We start from the raw sequence: 21,520 nt of genomic DNA on the forward strand, positions 1-21,520 counted from the left end.
TCAGATAAGGGCAGACTATACAATCCTGCAATCCAAAAGGAAGAGGGGTATAAAACAAATAAAAACCACAATCCAAGAACCAGTTAAGCATTCTTAACCTAATTGGTTTTGGTGCATACTTCATTCTGTGTTGGACTCTGATCTAAGAGAGGACCAGTGCTGTCCTAAATGAGCACAGTGATGTCAGTAGAGAGGTTCTGCAATAGCATGAAAAAGCTTTCTAAATTTGTCAGTGGTCTGCAACAACATCTCATGTATACTGTCTGTGCCAAAAAACGTTTGTGCTACATTTACAATGCACTCCTATAAATCTTACATCCAGCTAGCAATTTTCCATTGACCTTAGTTTCAACAAAGCAGCTGTATCATGTACCTTCAGGTCACACTATGGCCTCTTTTACAAAATTCTTCTCTCCATTACCCAGCTTGATTACTGCTGTTATTTTTCAGAGGTTGGCTAAGCAGAAATTGCCTGAGAGACCTGCACTATAGTGATATGGCCTGGGCATACATGCCTGCACATTCTACTTTCTACTCTTGATGAAATATATACCCACATTGCATTTTAGATTATGGTATATGCATTTTTCCTATATAAATGTTATTTTTCTGCAGGGTACCAATGTTACATATTCACCAATCAGTCTTACCATTCAATGGTGGATTCTTAATCAGTTTTTCAATCACATTCATTGATTTTACAACTATAGACAGATATCATGAGTAGTTTTGGAATATAAAAAATAATGTTTCTCATTTGTCCAGAAGATTTCTGAAATGCCTTATGCTTTGTGCCTCAGTAAGTACAGTCTATTTTGTACTTTTTTGTTTCCTTTCTCCTATTCTTAATTCTCACTTTTAAATTAATTTAAACATAAATCACAGGCATATATCTGATAGAAGTAGACTATTGCCTGTGCAAATATGTGTCATGTTTAGTAAGACGCAGCAATGATACTTCTGCTGCTGTAGACTAACAGTATTTTTTTTTTTCAAACTGTTACTTCACTTGTTGTTTTCATCAGTTTATAGCTTTGAATCTCAGAAATGGACCGGATGGAATTTTCTAAATTAGTTGTAAATCATCTGCCAGCAGCAAGAATTTTATCATGCCAACTTTGTTAAGAGTTTATGCATTATTTCCATAGTTGAAATCCTTAGGATATATGATTGAGAATGACCTGGAAATAGTACTTTATCCTTCTAGACTGAATCTACCAATGCTTATCCACTTATAATTACTGCAGCTAAATCTGCAGGGGACGTTTTTAAATTGTTATCATTGCTATTATAGCAGTACATAGCAAGGTGAAAAAAGTCTGAGTCTTTCATCAGCACTACCCCCTCCAAGCTGTGATGAGCTCTTCTTTTGGGAAAAACATACAGTACATAGCAATAGCATAGCATAGTCCCCTCCTCTCATTAGCAGGGCTCATAGCAGTATGGGAAAAGAGTGAATTCAGTTAGGAAAAATAGTGTGAAGGAATGTGTTAACAAATATCTCCTCAAGGGTCAGTTCTCCATTCCCTTTTCCTCATAGCTGCTTTAGAAAAAACAAAACTGGAAGAACCAACAGATTGCATCTGTTTGGTCTCAACAAACTCATTAAAATTTATATGCCTAAATCATGTACAGACATACACAAAGCTAAAGTTGGGCATTTTGGTGAATCTGCCTCAGTATTTGATAGGGCAGGATCAACATTCTTGAAAGATAATTCCTTAATTACATTGGAAACATTTGTAAGGATGTGGCTTGCTAACTGCTTCATGCTTATGTATGGTATAATTATCATCATAGAACATTGTTCTAGGAGTGTAATTTGGGTTGTACTTTGTAAAAAAAGGTAAATACTCATTTAAGTTCAGCATATACCCTGGTGACTTCATGGACATATCCACGAAGTTTTCTTGTCAACACTATGTATTTTGTCATTGCTTTCCTCCCATTTAGCCTATAACCCTGGTATTTCTTGATGCTCTCAAATATCATTCAAATATTAACCAGCTCCAACCATGCTTAGTTTTTTGGGATTACCCAAGTGTTCATACATTAAGAGTTTGCAGTTTACTACTAATATTTGGGTATGTAATTCTGCAGATTATGCAGGCTTTTTTTTTTCTTTTTTCTTTTTGGCTTTTTGTTCTAAACTAAACTATTCTTTGTCCTTAAGCTATCTTTCTGGAAACGTACTAGAGGTAGTACATTCTACCATAATATATAGTCTTAATCCAATTAAAAGCAAGACAGAGTAAAACGCTTTGTGAATACATAATGCAATTTAATAATTAACATTTATTTTGTCGAGATAATTTTTAAAATAAAGTACAGTGGAACAGACATTTTCATGCCATTTTCATTGATTTTCAATAAATCAATTCCCACTTATTACTATTTTATTAAATAGGGTAGCCATAATCTGTAATACTCTCCAGATGTATTGAACTATAAATCCCATGAGTACCAGTTTGGGAATAATGTGAATTGGCATCTAAGAATCAGTTTGGTGGGAAGCTGTCTTGTTATTTTGGTCAACCTTTACAACTATCCTAGAAAAATCTACAACTATCTTAGTTCAAAATTCGATTAATCTTGAATAGCATGGAATATATTCAGCTATGCTTCCTTTTAACATTTCTCACCAGAGAACAATTTGTAATTAAATGACATAGCATTGTTTCAGCTTCTGACACTATTTCTTTTTTCATTGAGCCCATCTTTTCAGGTTGAAAGCATAGAAAGTTATTTTCTGGTGGTGTGATTAGATTGGGGTTGAACTCTCCAGCTGGCAGGCCTGTCTATGACTGGCGGCGGACTGTCCCCAGTGCTTGTCATTTCCTGACATGCCTGACAGGATGGGGACAGCAGCCCCAGACAGGTTCATTAGATGGTGTTTTCTACAGCTGGGCTTAAAATAAAATAAATAAAAAGCTGCTGGGGCCTTTCTTGTTGGTTTAAACCTAGTCCTTGTTTTGACAAATTTTGATCTGTGCACTTTTTAGATTTTGTGACACATTTTTGTTTCTTTCCCCTTTGGCCTGCACTTTGTGCTGTTTGCCTTGTTGCTGCTTCAAAATCCTAACATAGCTTCCCCCATGAGAGCATGGAACATGCTTATCAGACCCATAAAGAAAAATAGAGCCGTACAGTAAGCTAGGAATAACTGTTCATTTCCATGGTGATCAGCACAATGACCAGGGTTCTCAATAAGCCAATTAAAAAAAAAAGTTGGAAATTTTTTTGATGCCAAAAATGTGCCATTTACCAGAGAACGTTATATCATTACTAGCAAGCTGCACTGAGAAATGTATAGCTCTGTGGTGCTGCCAGAAGTTTAAACTGACTTCATAAGGGTACTTTACTTTTCTGGAAAGAGCCATAATTTTTCTATTAATTATAAGCTTTGAGACAATATGAAATTCGTCAAAAGCATTAGTTTACTATTATTTAGAAATGATAATTTATATAGAGATGATCAGCATTGTCTTATTTGAATAAGATGGTAATTGAACTGAGTTTAAGGAATAGGCCAGACATAATCTCAAATATATAAAATAAGCTACTGTAAAAGCTTCTTAATTCTCATGCACAGATTATTAATAAAATTATTAAAATGGATCTAGGTATTGTTGTATCGCAATTTCCATGCAATTCTACAAAGGCATTTCCATTTTATGCATTCATACCCATGCAAATTTTTCCTCTATTTATTAAATAATAATCCCTTATTGAAATGCTGGATCCAGTAATTTCAATAGAAATTATATCCAGTAATAGAAATCATATTAAGCTGGTAATTAAAAAATAATTATTGACTTTTTTAATTTACTGGTGGCTGATTATATATATCCTAGTCGCTATACTAGGTTTGGTACTGATCCATAAAGAGAGTTTATTCATTCTGAATAATTTAGATAGTGGAAAAATGGTCACATACAAAACACTTGTCAGGTATGGGTGTCTATCAAGATACAAATGAAATTCCTTGCTGGAATCATTTACTTTGCTTGTTTCCACCGAGCTGCTTGGCATATTACAGCCTTTTATGCTGGCTGGGTTTAATGGCTTGTATATATCTAGTGCAGCTGAAAACCAACCCCTCCATTCATAGAAATCTGAGCACTTACCTTTCCTTTGTATTGTTAGTTACTGCTGCTTTAGTTTGTGGTCTCTATGACAACTGTTTAAATTGGGATGGCCAACTGTCATCTGGAGTATTACGGAAAGAAAAGTGTTAGTGAGCCCGTAGTCCCACAGATAGAGCATTTCAATATAATCCAATTTTAATTGAGCTCCAGAGACTTTGATGTGCTGCAGAAGGTTGGGAGAGAGCTATTCCAGGGAGAAATTAAAGCAGCACAGCAAGGCTTCACTACTCCAGACTGTCACCATTTTAAAGAAGCATTAGCATCAAACTTAACCTTCCCCTATGGAACATCTCTTTCAGCCTTTCCTGCTTTTTTTTTTTTTCCATGCCATATGTTACAAAGGCAAAGGTACTTTCATCTTTCTATATACATTTTTACACCCTCTTGATTAGGTTTGAAAGGCATGTACTGGACTTGAGACGCATCAGAGGCTGCCTCTTGGACCTTGCTTTGCAATTCATAGAAAGAAATAAAAAGCAGGAAAGGGATTAGTTTACAATTGTCATCTGGCATGTGCTGGATTTTTCTCTGAAAGATTGCTGAGAAAGCAATCCAGCCTGGTGTTAGAAAGTTAAAGATTAGATATCACAATTATTTTTAGCTTGGTTTTAGCATTTCCCATGAGTGTGTGAATCCTACTTTATTTGAGGATGTGTACATCAGGTAAGAAACCCCTCTTTAGCCATTTCCACAAAATACTCTTATTTTACCAACAGCTGAAAATACTCACAGGGGAATGAAAATCAGCAATGAAACTGATATTGACTAATAATAATTGGAGAGGAGGGAATGCAGACTCTTTAACTGATCATAAATACGAAATAATTTCTAGTTTTATTTCATTGTTAGGTGCTAAGTGATTTCAGTGGTTCCATAAACTTGCAGCAGTGCATGCAGATTTAGATAAAATCAAAAAAGCAATTTCTTTACTTTTGGGGCCTTAACTTTCAAGTCTGCTATTGATACATAAAATGTAGTCATTAAAACATTGAGAGCACAGTGTGTCAGAAGTCTTAAGAAAGAAATGAATGAAACAATGGTTAGGACTGATGCTTCCTCTTTATCAGAAGTGATAAATAGATACTACTGTTAAGTGGAAATATCAGTCTTAAAGCCATACTATTTAAGAATACATTTATTCATATGTGCATACCATCCTATCCCTTAAAAGGCTTAGAATGGTTCATAGTGATAATATTTTATCTGTTATTTGATGACAGTAGATGTACCAACTGGATCTGCAATCAAAAGTTGCAGGAATAGTCCTGCACTATGTTCTAGATAGCCAGTCTAGCCTTCTTAAGGATATTCCATTCCATTTTCCCTCTCATCAGTTGTTTACTCACCAATTTCTACAGACTTAACTATCATTTCATTCTATTTAAGTACTATTAGTAATATATTAATAATGAACGAGCTTTGTGGAACCAGCAGATCATTCTGTGAGCTGTCTTGATAGACACAATTGAGAAAAATGCCTAGCAGATGCCATCCAAACACAAACCAAATAGTGATTAAATGCTGTTTCCTCTTTTAGCTGTTTCCGGCAGATAACGTGCAGAGACAAATGTTGGGCTTTGAAATGGTTAAAAGAGCTGTTACACAAAGGATTGTAGACATTGATCTTCAAGGGTGGTATCTTTACCAGCTGTACCCTACTACCTATTTCCTCCATACTAGCACCTGGACATATTGTCATGCCTTTATACTGGCTTAGTTCAGTGCATGACCATTTGCATTATTGTTGGGCATTATGTTACCATCTATTTCACATGTAGTATATGGTCAGAGATGAAAAGGTGATGTCAGAGCAGGTTTTTAGACTAGCATATTATTTGGATATATACTTTCTGTTGCATCTACATAACTGGGAAACTGTGAATACATATCAGTCCCTGTCGCTAGTCTTTTTGACATAATAAAATTGCTTGCTTACTTAGTAGAGACTTAGGTAAAGGGGGTTAAAGGGGGTAAAAAGTAATAATGATACAACTAAACTTTTCTTCTGTTCACTCATTCCCTAATCTGCCACTGTTTTATGGACTCTTGCTTGTCATTCTTAGTTCAATTGTACTATTCAAATGCAATTTAAATTCAAACAGCAGGAAAGTACATCGATACCAGTTAATGTATAAAGATGTATATTACAATATCATGGAAGCTACTTTCCTGGGTTGTACAAACAAGATCAAGATTCCAGGCCAAGGGGAAACCCCACTTACCATGAATAGTGGTTTTCAGTGGCAATGTCTTTCTTAATAATGCAAAGTGAAGAGGGCAGCATTCAGCTGAAGGAAGAAGCATGTGTATTTCTCCATCAGACTCCTCCCAACTTGAGAACTGTACTCAGAGAAGTAAAACCTAAGCTGGTAAATTTGACTTGATAAATACAAGTGGAAAACTCCCATAACTGGAAAGTAGTACTTGCTCAAAACATGTTCCAAAATGTATACTGTACTGTACATTCAAGAGAGTGAAAAGAATATCCCTGTGGAGATTAGAAATAAATGGAGGAAGAAGTAAAAACATTTTTCAGTTTACATTTACTACAGATTGTCCAAACAAATAAAGACTGTTGATGCTATTTTCCTGATAAAAATTACAGAGATTTCAGAAAGCAATGATTAGTAGTCATGGAGCACATCAACTATTCTGATATTTCCTGGGAGGAAACTCCACTCAGCATGGAATCTTCAAGTAATTACTGTCAAGTATTGCTACAACTTTCTCTTAGAAGATAAGGTTATCAGCTATCCTTGATTTGATTTAATCAGTAGGAAATAATTGGTCACTGAGATTGAAACAGTAGCAAGTTGAGGGAAATGATAGGGTAAGGCTGGAATTCATGATATTAAAGAAAGCTAACGGTGAATGTAGCCCTTTGCATCTTACATTTTAGGCAAGGCATTTTAATAACTTCAGGTAAAATTAGATAGGAATATAAAACTGATTGAACAGTTATGAAAAAGAATCCAAGATATGTATAAATCCTGAACGAAAAGAGTTATTTAATAGCATAACAACAAAAAATCCAGTAAAGGTAAAATTATGAGAAATCTAAAATTCTGAGAGGTAGGTATTTTCCAAGCAACACCATTATGGATAAGGCATAACACCTTGCTAGCAGAAAAGTTTGGTAGATTGTTATACTAGAAAAATTAGTTAGCTGGCTTCAGAGAATAGTTAATTCTATCCAAGTTAATGTTTGGATCAGTGACCAATTCAGAGATATACTTTGTATCTTTTTGTTTGATGTAGATCTGGCAATCCCTAATCAAATGCCTAGAGTGTTCTTGGAGAAAAGCCATACAATTGAAACCTAGCCCCCATTCAGCAAATCCAAGGAGTTCGATAGGATTCTGGAAGTATATAAAGGCAATAATTCAATTAATTAATTTTAACCTATAATAACCAGATCTTTGTCACCACTTTCATAAGTCCAACCTCAAATTGCAAAATGCTGTTGGGGAGCACAGGAACTTGAAAGATTGAAAATATACTGATATTTTTGCTAATAAGATCTTCCATACACTCCATACCATACACTCTTAGATTCGTGTTATTATCATTTGCAATCCATTAATATATATTTCTTCTAAAAAGGTTAATTACATAGAATCTACAAAAATACCTTTTACAGAAATTGGTACAAGCCCAAGAATACTTATTTTGGGTTAACTCAACTTTTGTGTTAAAGATATTTGATATTAAGTTACTATATATTAAAGGGGAAACTAAAGCTCTGTTAAGAAATATTATGAGGTGCCTTTGTCAGTATATAATTATGTTCATGGGAGAAGTTATTTGATTCTAGAAAGCTCTTTAATACAATAAAGGCCTTCTACAATAAAGATCTAGTAATTATATGTTCAGTTGGGCAAGTTTGTTTAAAAATAGCTTAAAGTCATCAGAGTATCATGGAAATATTGGTTACTGAAATACGTCTAGCATTTTTTGTTCTATGAAGGCTTTAGCACAAGGAATATTATATATAATGCACAGTAAGTGAAAATGTTGCCCAGCAATCTTCATTTACACATAAATACAAACTCCCATCTGGGCATGTGTGGCCAAATGTGAAAATGAGGGATCTTTTCACAGAATTGCAACAGATCTATGCACTGTTTTACTAATTAAGGAAATGGTTACTTCTAATTGTAAATGGGAAACTTACTCAGAAATAATAAGGAATGTGTAGCTCAAACAGGCTCTCAGTCTGAATGATTAGCTTAAAAAAACATGTCAAGTTAAAAGGCACATAAATTCATTTTACACCCCCCCCCCCATACACCCAGAGTGGCAAGAAATGCCAATCATTTATATTACAGGAAAGAAGAATGGGTTAATTCAGGGATGGGCAACTTTTTTCTCCCAGCAGATCCACTTTCTTTAAAGTTTTGTCTTCAAAAGATTACAGGGGGAGGGAGTGATGATGCTGTGTCATTTGCCGAGTTGGCTAAAAGCAATTTGTTGTTGATTCTGAAAGAGTTTGTGAATTTGTATCTATTTTAGAACATCACTGAGTCTTTCCCCAAAGTCAACATGATACTACAAAATATTGCAATATTGCTTATGATATTCACCAGCAGGATCCTAAAGAGCTTTGGGAGCCACAAAAATGGGTCATGCTGTTTTTCGGTTGTAGGGTACCTATCCCTGGGTTAACTGTTTTGTTCATATCCATGTAATAGTTTTAATCATATTAATTACACGATAGCACAGTTGAGAGACTGTGTGAAGTCAGAAGAAAATACAATGGAAATGGATTTGGATTATCATATGGCCCAATGGAGCTTGGGTGTCACAGCAAGCCATTTCCTTAGAAAATTAAAATGTTGTTCATATTGTTACACACAAAACAGCAGTCAATATGTGTCCTTTTTATTGTAAAGGTTCTTGCTTATACAGAAGGCCTTCATGGAAAATGGATGTTCAGTGAAATTCGAGCTGTTTTCTCAAGACGTTACCTTCTTCAGAATACAGCCTTGGAAGTATTCATGGCAAACAGAAGTATGTTTATTACATCTTTAATATAAAGCAAGATTTTTAAAACATTAAAAATAGTACCAACTGAAAATGTGCATCTAGATTAAGCATTTCTCTTTTAGTATATTCACATTTCCTATAAGGAAGTAATTTGTGGAGGGTCTTGAAGAATAATTAGTACTGGCTTCTATTCTGAGAAGGGTAGCTATTCAAGACCTAACAAAGGTGGGATAAAGAGACTACCGAGTAAAGTGCAGTGGGATGGATCATATTTTAATTATGGATCCTTATTAAGTAATGATGGTCCTGAATTTGCTATGCTGTATTATCCTCATAGCAGCATAAGAATTGACAATTATACATTCCAGACCAAAACACAATGAGAGGGAAATGGAGAGAGAGATCTAATTCTGTCCCTAGTTTAAGAAAACTTCCTCCATACTTCCATGAACCTCCATTTTTTTTCCTCATCTAATGATAAAGCTCAAATGTTGGGAAGGGAAGGATTGTAAATATATTATCAGGGAGATCTAAGTGAAATCACATTTTCCTCTTCAAAATTAAAGCTGTCTTTTTTATCTGGGAAAGGAAATTTCAGTCTGCAAATATGACTGAAATTAATGGAATTACTGTTATATAAAGTAAATTCATTTAGCCTGCAATCCTGTGACCCTAAAACTGTTTCACTGATGCAACTCCAGATCAGAAGATCTTGGGTTTTGTTTTGTTTTTTCATTGAATAGTCCCCATTGTTAATAGGTAGCATGCATATTGTGGCTTTTGTAGGCATCAGATTCCCACAGAACCTTTAAGATGACTATATATGTCTCTGTGTGCAAAATATGAGAATCCCTTGCCTTTTAATTTCCTAGAAAAATAAAAATATAGTTGGATTATATCTCAGGTTATGTTCTTGTTTTGTTTTGTTTGTTTTTGAGCACATATTCTGAGTGTTGTACATAAAACACTTTCTCTAGCAATTCTCTAACCTTTCAATTCTCTTTGTACTGCAGCTTCTGTAATGTTTAATTTTCCTGATCAAGCAACAGTGAAAAAAGTTGTATACAGCTTACCTCGTGTCGGAGTGGGAACCAGCTATGGCTTACCACAAGCAAGGTATCTTTCAGTATTTGATTTTCTGTTTGGAAATTCATGGAACAGTGCAATGTGATGGTAATACATAAAAGGGCAATTATGTTGAACATCTGTTATGTAAATTATCTTTATATTACTTTAAAGTGGATTTGAATTCATCCTCACATGACTTCCTTTTCAGAACTGTTTCATTGTGATTGCTAAGTAGGAATGCGTATTTGTTTATAGTTATTTCTAGATACCCACACACCAAAGGACTCAAGGCAGTTTACAATCTAACCTAACTAATTAGGTTAATTAACTATCATCAGCACCCTAGGAATGCTGGGGAGGAAGGGTTATGATTTTTAGGATCCTAACATCTCCCATAATGCCCTTTCCAAACTAATTCCAATATCGCTGTTTTTGGTCTTTCTGAAAATGGAATTTCCTGGGCTCAGAAAAACTCTGCCAAGAAACTGGTGGAGAGGCAGGAGAGGATCCCTTATCAGACCATTTTTTCTCCTGGAACAGGGCCTTATACATGTCTCCTTTTTTTAGTTTATTTAGAAAATTCCTAAGCAAAGATAATCAATATTGTTGGGTACCTTTACGGCAGTTACATGAGTCATGCATTTAGGGATATAGAGTGGATTATATAGATAAATATTTTCCTTTTGAATTTAATTGGGGTAGAAAAACACCATAAACTTTATTATCAGTAAAGATGCTTATAGCAATAAGAACTCTGCTGGAAGATTTTCTGAATGCCACACCTTCATAAGACATGGTTCACCCATTAGTGCTTTCCTAGTGAAATATATATGGAGTCCTTGGTGCTCTCTAAGCTTGGTTGTTTGTTTGCAGACATATCATGATGATATTACCTAATTGGGTAATGAAACATCTGCAAGCAACCAGTTGGGCTCAGAGAGCACCAAGGACTCCACAGATCAACCCAGATCTACACATATTCTCTCTCTCATATATATGTATGTGTATATGTGTATGTGTATGCATGTATGTGTATAAACACACACATACACATGCACACATACACACCAGATCCATAGAAGCAGGGGTCTACCACACTAGGCAGGATCCAAGGTGCAGACTGTGCAAAGAGACCTCAGAGACAGTCCAACACATAGTGGCAGGGTGTAAGATGCAGGCAGGAACAGCATACACTGAACAGCACAACCAAGTAGCTGGCATTGTATATAGGAACATCTGCACAGTGTATGGGCTAGGCCTTCCCACGTCCAGATGGGAGATTCTACAGTAGGTTGTAGAGAATAACAGAGCTAAAATCCTATGGAACTTCCAGATCCAGACAGACAGGCAGGTACTGGCCAATCAACCAGACATTGTGGTAGTAGACAAAGACCAGAAGACAGCGGTAGTGATAGATGTAGTGACAAGTGACAATTGTCACTTATTAATTAATTAATTAAATAAATAAATAAAATTAATTAATTAATTTAATTAATTAATTAATTAAATAGAATTAGTTAATTAATTAATTAATTAATGCTGTCTCCAAGTGACAGCAACATCAGGAAGAAGGAGCATGAGAAGCTGGAGAAGTACAAGGGCCTGAAGGAGGAAATAGAGAGGATGTGGAAAGTAAAGGCCAAAGTGGTCCCAGTGGTGGTAGGAGCACTTGGGGCTGCGACTCCTCAGCTGGGAGAGTGGCTCCAACAGATCCCAGGAACAACAACAGAGCTCTCTGTCCAGAAGAGTGCAGTGCTAGGAACAGCTAAGGTACTGCACAGCACCCTCAAACTCCCAGGCCTCTGGTAGAGGACCCGAGATTGAGGAAGACACAGACCACCCATAGGGGTGAGAAGGGATTTTATAAGTATATATGTATGCATGCATGCATGTATGTATAAAAGCTGTGATACCAAATGAGTGTAGGGAATTTCTTGCTTCGTTGGTCTGTTAAAATGTTGCCACTCTCCAATTAATAAAGAGATTATTCCATATATACCTTTAGGTTAGTATATTCAAAAAATAATCTTGATCAAAGCTGGGCAGATTTAGCAAAACACTATAGTGATATGTCTTTCCACCATTACCTGAACCATACATGCATCATTTATTTGATTCTGCTACAGTAATATTTCTATGAATCTCTTTTGTTACTCCCTTAAAGAAAGCAAGTTATGCCTAAAAATAAGATTACTCTAATACCTTTATGTTGTGAATAAAACAACATTCATTATTTTCTACATTACAGCTGTAAAGTTGTGTACAATTAAATATTTTTGTGGTACAGTTCTTTTGAATAAAATATAATTATTTTAACAATTAATTAATATAAAGTAATTTGGATTCCATTGGTAATGATAGCATGGCATGCAAGCAGTTGCAAATGCTGGACACATCAAAAGAATAAGGAGTTTGATTCGATTTATTCACACCTGTACCTTTAAGCTCTCAGGGACAGGGCTTTAAAACAAATACAGTCTCCTTTGAAGCTTCAGTCTGTCAAACTATTAAATCAAATCAAAATGTCCAATTAAAAAGATAAGCCAGCTTAGAGTAGCAATTTATGTCCTTTTACCTTTCTCTCCCCAACAGGTAAGTCTGGAATATCAGCCTCAGCTGAGGAAGTGTAGGCAGCCCTTTTTTTGGACAGCTCCCTTTCTTCCCATCTGGCATTATTCTTTGATGGAACATCTCAGTTCTCTGCCAGGGAAGTGAGCTATGTCACAAACAGGCCTCTTTGAAGTCCAGCAGCACTTTCTTTTGACAGTCGGTTTGCTGTCTGCCTTATCTTTCCTTTTTCTCCCTCCTCAAAAGCTCTGTTCTCTCACAACTTTTAAGATCATCAAGCACTGAGTCTAAAAATACTCACACCCTGATGATGAGGCTTACTGTCAAAGAGGCTGGTTTTTTTCCCTTCAAAGAAACATTAGCAATTGTTTTCCATTGCAATTGCTTCATGGAGTTTGTTAGTGTTTGGATTTACCCACCATGCTCATTACAACTGTATGTTACCTGTGGAAATTATTCATGGATGTGGCTGAACTGTCCTCAGTGTTCAGATGATGTCCAGCATTATTTCTCCTTTCATCTTTCTTTAAACTGAAGGTTGAATAGGCTAATAATTTGAATGAGGGCCAATCAATTGAAGCTCAATCCAGAACAGATAGAGTTATTGTCCAGTGAGTAGTTCTTAACCTGTTCTTGAGGAGGTTTGGGAATGTTCTTGGATCCCTCACTGTCAGTAATTGCACATCCGGCCTTAGAGGATAGGATCATATTACATCAACTCAGGCAGATATACCAGTTGAAACCCTGTTTGTTCAGAGTTAACCATCAGACACTCTGGACTAAGACTCAGCTATAAATCTCCATCCCCAACTGCTAGGCTCAAACTTGGCAAAAATCTATCAGTTAATAAACAGACTGTTCTGAAGCTGTATTAAAGTTGTATGTGCTCTATTAGCACAAGGATGCCATTCCCTCCTGTACCCACAGTAGTTTGAACCTTGCTGTTTTTTCCTGTCTTTCCCACATTCTAAAGAATTGGAATGAGCTTGATAGCATAAAAACTGAGCAGTTGTTCGTTGCTGGCATAATTGACATCTCTGCCCTGGAACCCCTGGTTTTCTGAAATCTGATTTCAATTATCTAAACTGTAGTAACCAATTCAGTTGGATTTTTACAATGCATTGTGCGTAGGGCTGTCTCTGAATTGCTATTTTGTCTGGCTGATGTGTTAATGTAATTCTTTGTCAGTGCCTTTCCTATGGAAGCTTCCCAGATTGCATCCTGTTGTCTTTATAGTTGTAGGCAAATATGTTTCCCATCTCTACTGCATTTCATATTATGCAGTCTCTTAGCCCACTACTGCATCATCTCAAGACTAATGTTTCTTTCCTTTCTTTTGATGTACAGACTGTACATCAAAGACACTTCAATAAATTTTTGAAGGTTTAAAGTGCATACTATCTAAATACGCTTTTAGTAGCATTGTAACAAAATAAAAAGAAAATTAAATATAAAATATAAACTTGTTCAGTTATAGGATACCAATTGATAGTTTACTAATCAGTTAATTATTGGTGTAATATTCTTAAATTTTCTGTAATACAGAAAGAAACTAGATGTAGAATTAATTGACAGATGGGTCCCAAACAAGTGAGTCAATTTATTGGCTGAAAAATACTGCTCTGCAAGAAATCCATATATGAATGGGGACATTTAACATTATATAAGTAAAATAAAAGTGAATTAGAAGAATACTAACAGATCTCTCAGCTATAAATCTCCATCCCGAACTGCTAGGCTCAAACTTGGCAAAAATCTATCTACAGACTATTCTGAAGCTCTATGTATGTGCTCTATTAGTCTATTTTCCCCTGCATTCCAAAAAAAAAACCAAACATACCTCTCTACATGGGAATAGCATGCAGTAAAAGAATGTCAAGAGTGCGTGTTTAGGGTGTAGAAATCAAAATACAATTTTCTTGACATATTTTGTTATAGCAAGGTGCCTTTAAAGCCCTACATGGCATGGGAGTAGGATAGGGTAGGCACATTCTAGGTCCCTTCCCTGAAAAGCTGCCATCCAGTGGGACCTAGAAAGCATGCCTTTTCCATGACTGCCCCTATCTTGTGAAACACCCTCTCCCCAGTGATTTGGCAGGCCCCCACCCTTTTAGCCTTCTGGAAGGCCATCAAGACCCAGCTCTTTACCCAGGCTCTAGTGTACAGTGATGGGAGCCTGTGGGTGGTTGTTCGGACATCTTAGGAGGATGACTGAGGCACTGGGTTTTTAGTTTTTGTTTTATGATATTATGGTATTTATAGTTTTGTAGTTTTATTGTTGTGAGCCATCCAAAGTTGTGCTCTATGATAGGAAGCCATACAAATCTTTTAAATAAATAAAATATAGCTGTCGTGAATTCTTGTTTTGTAGCATAGTGTGTCTAAGAGTGATTAGGTGCTTATAGAAAATCACAAAACAATTGTCATGGTTTAAGATCTCCCCTCTTTGTCCACATAAGATTACCATATATTTGCTCATCTTAGCTTTTCATAGCAATTTATTCATGCCTGAGCTGTCATGTTGGCAGGTGAAAACTGCTTCTCTTAACTAATTACTCTTTATTTTGTTTTAGTTGTCCAAGTAACTAAAAAGAATGAATAGAGAGGCTCTTAACATTCTCAATGTCAGTAATCTTTTGTATGATAAACACTTGTGAGATACCTTACAGATATTTATAATATTCTACTAACCTTACTGAAGAGAAAGCTAGAACAATAAAAATTAGAAACAGAGAAGGTGTTATAAGTTAACTTTTATAATGTTGTCTCTGGAGATAGATAGATAGATAGATAGATAGACAGATAGACAGATAGATAGATAGATAGATAGATAGATAGATAGATAGATAGATAGATAGATAGATAGATAGATATTCATTCATTCATTCATTCATTCATTCTTTATTTATGTATTTATGTATTTATGTATTTATGTATTTATGTATTTATTTATTTAACTTAGTTTATATGCCACACAAGTTATTGACCAACTCTGAGTAGCTTCCAATCCCACCACACCTAAATAGGATTAAAACAACACAAGTGCAACACAAATAATTAAGAGAACTTAACATTAACAAATTAATAGTGAAATATTATGTGCCAAGGAACCATAAAAACGTATATAATCAATATGCTTACACAGGAGGAATTTGTCTCTATTTATCTTCTGAACAAAGGCGTGCGGAAATAATCAGGTTCTTATTAATTTCCCAAACCTCAGCAAAGTTGGGCCAAGTTGAATTTCTAGGTGGGTATTGTTCCAGGAAAGGGGGATAGCAGTCAAGAAAGTCTACTTCCACGAACACTTTAAGAGAAAAAAAACGGGGAGTCTACTCTTCATGATCTAATTGGGTGGACAGAAACTGTTGGAAGCAGGTGGTACTCTAGATATCCAAGTCCTAGGCCTTGAAGGCAGCCCACCTTGAACTGCACCCAGAGCTGAGAATGCAGCTCTCGAAGTATATGGGCAAACTAGGACACATCCATAACTACTCAAGTTGCTGCATTCTGGACCAGCTGTAGCTTTCAAGTGGTATTCAAGGGCAGCCCCATGTGGAGCTCACTGCAAGTCTAAATAGGAGGTAACTAAGGTTGTAATTGGCACACCAAATGAAATTGCGTGAAGGCCATCTTGGACAGAGCTCCTGCCTATCCCAGATATGCCTCATTTCATATACATAATTGTGTATAATACCCATATAATTATACTGATTTTTATTTCTGATGCTTCATGATTTATTCTGTAAAAATCATGAAAATCTGTATTGTGAAGTGGATAGAGAAGTATTTAAATATTTTGCTTCAGGAAGTGAAAGCCTTGTACTGCCCATAGTTCACATGACTAGACCACTTCTGTGAAAAATTAATTAATATGGTAGTCAGAGTCAGGGCATTATGGTGTTCAACCTCCATACCCTTGGACAGCAATGAAGATAATAGGGAAAGATAGGTTAGCTTATTATCAAATCAGTTTTGATTTTCCTTGATCACATTCTCAGAACCCAATTCTGCACAAACTCTGTCCAGTTAAATTATCCATGAATTGAAAAGCTTTAAATGTATTAGTCTGTATTGGATAGATGATCTATTATTTAATTTTAGTTTTTCTATAAATGTGATTTTATATTTATAGATATGTTCATAATTTTACATAGGTATGTTCTTAAGTTTAATTGTCTCTGATAATTTGCTAGTAATGGTAAGTTTTTTTCAATAAGACTGTTACTTTTCAACAAAGGATAGATTATTTTGAGATTGAAAACATGAATAATTGTCAGTAGAGAAGCAGATCTTTGACTTATATTTTAATTATAATTTCTAGACGAATTTCTCTAGCTACTCCCCGTCAACTTTATAAATCTTCCAACATGACTCAGCGGTGGCAGCGAAGGGAGATTTCAAATTTTGAATACCTGATGTTTCTCAATACTATAGCTGGTGAGTCTTCTGTATTTTAATTCTTCATAATATATTTTAATTTGTCAAAGTTTTTAGTACTATGAATGGATGGAGTACAATATTCCTCTGTGATGTAAATGCAACTTTATGATTAGTTCTGAAAAAGTGTATAATTTGTTATTTATTAAATTTATTGGAAAAATAATTTATCACTCTTCAGATTTATTTTTTGTGGTAGTAAGTTTTTTCTTTCTACCATTTACTCTAGGGACAGCATGAAGCTTTGCTGAAGCTTTATTAGAGTCAACAAACCATTGTTAATGTGAGACTGGATATAATTATGGAAAAATGTAATTTTGCTGTGTTGTAATTCTTAGCAGTAACAAGATAGTAAAATAACAGTATTCTGCTTAGTTCAGAAGGTATTTTAAGTCCTGTGGACAGTATGTGATCATAATTAGCCTAAAATTTATCTATAGTAATTAAAACAATGTTATTAATGCATATCTAATTAACATATTATACTACATTGATATTTATATTGATATGGTATCTGATTATTCCTCTGATTATTCCTTTGATTGATATGGTAACAGATTATTCTCTGATATTGAGAGACTCAACTTATTCAAGTCTTCAGTATTTTATAGAAATCCTTTTGTGCAACCATTTTACTACAAGTAATTTTTTTTCCTGATGGAACTGAAATTCAGTTGATTTACCAGAAAGCTTTATTTGTTTTGTCTCACATCCAATAAATGAGTGGCTTGTAAGTCATGTGGACGCTTCAGCAAGCGGAAGATGAAATGATTGGTTTGTTGAATGGTAGTAAAGGATTTACAAGTGCTAGTCCAGTATTAATTTATTTCTATATTTTTTAATTAGATTTCTATCTCGCCTTTCATTCTGGAGCTCAATACTATTATGTATAATATATATCCATGAATCTCATTTAATGTATTTTTGATATTTGTATCTTCTGATATAATAGTGTATTATTATATGACATAAACTTTCTTTATTTTCTTACAATTCTCTTACATTACAATGATAATGGCCAGCATCCCTCTCAATAGTCCTAGGCTAAATGACTCAGTATAAAGCAGATTACTACATAATTTAGATTACACACCCGTTTTGGTAACTTATTATTATTGCAGATTTCTCTTTTCTTAACCTCTTTCTATTATCTCCACTAATTTCCTTTCTGTCCTTTTTTCAGTAGCAATAATTTCTTTCTTTTTCTTTTTCTTTTCCTTTTTCCGTTTTACTTTTCCCTAATCTAAATAGGGAAATACCCCTTGGTTTTCATCAGAGTCTCTGTATAACATACATATGTGGAGTCTGGTGCTCTCTGAGCTTGATTGTTTGCTTGCAGACATTTCATTGCCCAACTAGTTTACATCATCAGTAGTATTAGTGTGGGGTTTGCTCCCTGTTTATATACAGTAGCTTTCCCCAGGCCCCACACTCACTAGCATTGATGATGTTACCTAGTTGGGTAATAAAACATCTGCAAGCAAACAGCCAAGCTCAGAGAGCACCAAGGACTCCACAGTTCAACCCTGAGCTACATATATTCTCTTCTATTGGAACATACATATGGTTTTTATGTTCTACACCTGCATAGAAACCCTCATCAAAAACTACCATGGTTGTGTTTTTGACCAGTTGGCCTACAACTTTGCATACACCTAGAGATCCAGTCCCTCTATTTCTTTGAATGCCTGGAAAAGTATATAACTTCAGGATGTACCATTGAAATGTTGTAAGTTGCCTCCTGAACAATACCATTGCATCTCCAAGTTACCTCCAGTTCTCAGAGAAGACAGCCAAGTTCTTAGTGAAGGGCACATTAAACCCATACTATCAGCAGAAGATCTTATCCTGGACCATTAGGTCTTCAAAAATGCATCTAATCTGAAAGGACAGTAGTACTTCGGAATAACTTACTACTATTGAGGCAGGGATACTTACTGGATCTAAGAGGGGGTAAAAAATATACATCCACATCATAGTATATTCTCAGTTTAAAAATTTGAATTTGCAGTAGAGGTAGAAGCATTCTAGTTCAGCATCCTCCCTTGGACTGTCAACCAACCTAGGGATTTTAAGAAATAAATGTATGGCAGTAGTAGTAGTAGTTCATTTAAAGCTACAAGGTGCCCAGATAATTGGCTAGTGGTTATTGATTCTAATTTTTACCTCCTCAGCCATTTAATCATAACCTCTTAAAAATGCCTGCTGTTCATCTCCATAACAGAAAATCCTCTCTGTATTTGTATTATATATAAGCCTAACTAGTTTTCCTTGAGTACCCTCAAACATGGTATTCTTATGCACCATCTCTGGACATTTAGAGATCTCTGGGAGGAACTGTTCTGCAGTGATTCTGAAGGGGTAGTTCCATTCTGTGGTGGTGGGAGAGGAGAGTTCTACTCAGAGATTTCTGTTCAGTGGAGTGCCTCAGGAATCTTTCCTCTTTCAACTCCATTTTAGCATCCACATGAAACCACTGCAGGAAGCCATCTGTCAGCATGAAGTTCAGTATCATTAATATCCTGATGACATCCAATTATGCATCTCATCCCCAGCATGAACAGGTGGTGCTGGAAGTGCTGACCCAGTGCCTAGAGGTTGTCAGGGTTTGTATGTAGAGGAACACACTTCAGTTGGATCCCTCCAAGAGAGAAGGATTCTTTGATTCCAGGGAAATTCTATCCCTGACTCTGATCAGGGTTGTTCTCCCCCAATTAGAATAGTAAAACTCCCAAAATGAAGATCACCTCTAACAGCTTGTGTTTGAAGAGCAGATGGCAGCTGTGACTAGGAGGGCTTTATGCAGCTATATTTTGTGTGCCAGTTATGACCATTCCTGGACCAGGAAACTCATTCACAGTCAGTTATACCCTAGTCACCTCCCACTTGGACTATAACATGCTCTACATGGAACTGCCATTGAAGAACATTCAGGAACAACAGCTGATACAGAATGTCACAGCCCAGGCAGTGGTGGGCATATCCCAATATACTTGAATAATCTGTCTGCTTCAGGAGCTACATTAATTGCTAGCTGGCTCTGGAGTAATGCAGGGTGCTGGTTGTCACTTTTAAGGCCCTATATGGCTCCTGATTATCTGAGGTCCCACCTTTTCCTGTATTCATCAGCCTGTCCAACAAGATCAAATAGCTCAGTTCCCTCCAGCTCCCATCCCTAAGGGATTATCACCTGCCGGAATCTCAGAAGCAGGTATTTTCAGTAGCTGCTTCCATTCTTTGAAATTCCCTTCCAGCAGAGATTTGGTCAGCTTTATCCTTTTTTGCTTTAGGGTAATTGTGAAGACCTACCTGTTCTGTCTTGCATAGGAGAATAATTTGTTGTATTTGAAATTGGTTTTGCAGGCACATGGGATTGTTATTTATCTTTTTTCCTTTTTAAAATGTTATATGTATTTGAGGTCATTATATGTTGGCATTATCAACTGCCCAATGCCTTCAGGATTAGGCAACATACAAACAAATGAGTGAGTAAATAAATAAATAAGAATCAAGGGCTCAGTTGGTAGACCTAGAAGTAGCTGCAAACAGACATAAATTGGAATGTGGCGGAATAATTCCAAATAAATAAATAAAATAAAAAGTCCAACGGAAATAGTGAAAGAAGTTGTTCTGGAGCAATTCCTTCAAGTTGTTCCTGCTCCAGTGAGATTTTGGTATGAAAACATCACGCAGAAACAGGATGGATTGGCAAATTAACAAATTTACCCTCATGGAGTTATGCATTCACTCTTGTTACTGTGCTCTATGCATGGAACAGTATTTTAACAACATTCTTCCAGACATCAGGCACAGATGCAGTCTGCAAAATTACATGTTAAACAAGTAATTCAGCTATTCCATAAGCAAGCCACTTCCATATTTTAACATTTTTCCATTTACACCATCTACACTTGTAGCCTTACTGCTTTTAAACATTCACACAAGTTTATGTCTTCCTTTTCATCAACTTTTTCTTTGACATTCATAGCATTCATTTCAATGTCATGCTTGATTAATATCACTATTCCCTCCCATATACTTCTCTCATATACTTCTCCCCACATTCCCTCCATTCAATTTCATTTCAGGTCATTTCATCACATTTACTTTTAATTACATTCACTTAACTGGAGCTCCCTTGTTTAGGACAGCACCCATCAACAAGCCTCATTAACAAAGAAACTTTCCTAAATTATAATCAAGTCTAATCCTGATTCTTTCTACACTTTCTTTGGTTATGTACAGTACATTACTAATATTTCTTATTTAAGTGTTTGTTATCTTCTGTTTTAACCATGTTGGCATGGTTG

At 35.7% G+C, this 21,520-nt stretch overlaps 1 protein-coding gene across 3 annotated transcripts in view; it reads left to right on the forward strand.

Annotated features, from left to right (window-relative positions):
- The window catches only part of NBEA (neurobeachin), a 441,196-nt gene that overhangs the window by 333,431 nt on the left and 86,245 nt on the right, over positions 1-21,520 (forward strand). For all 3 annotated transcript variants that reach the window (XM_088140729.1, XM_088140730.1, XM_088140731.1), the window contains 3 exons: positions 9,041-9,158; positions 10,148-10,250; positions 17,095-17,210. In XM_088140729.1, the coding sequence (XP_087996855.1) occupies positions 9,041-9,158; positions 10,148-10,250; positions 17,095-17,210 (337 nt within the window). The remainder of the gene's footprint in view (positions 1-9,040; positions 9,159-10,147; positions 10,251-17,094; positions 17,211-21,520) is intronic.

This window comes from Python bivittatus, unplaced genomic scaffold, assembly GCF_059951505.1.
Source record: "Python bivittatus isolate LINGU-HERP-01145 unplaced genomic scaffold, Pbiv_v1 ctg000340_np1212, whole genome shotgun sequence".
NCBI classification, from domain to species: domain Eukaryota; kingdom Metazoa; phylum Chordata; class Lepidosauria; order Squamata; family Pythonidae; genus Python; species Python bivittatus.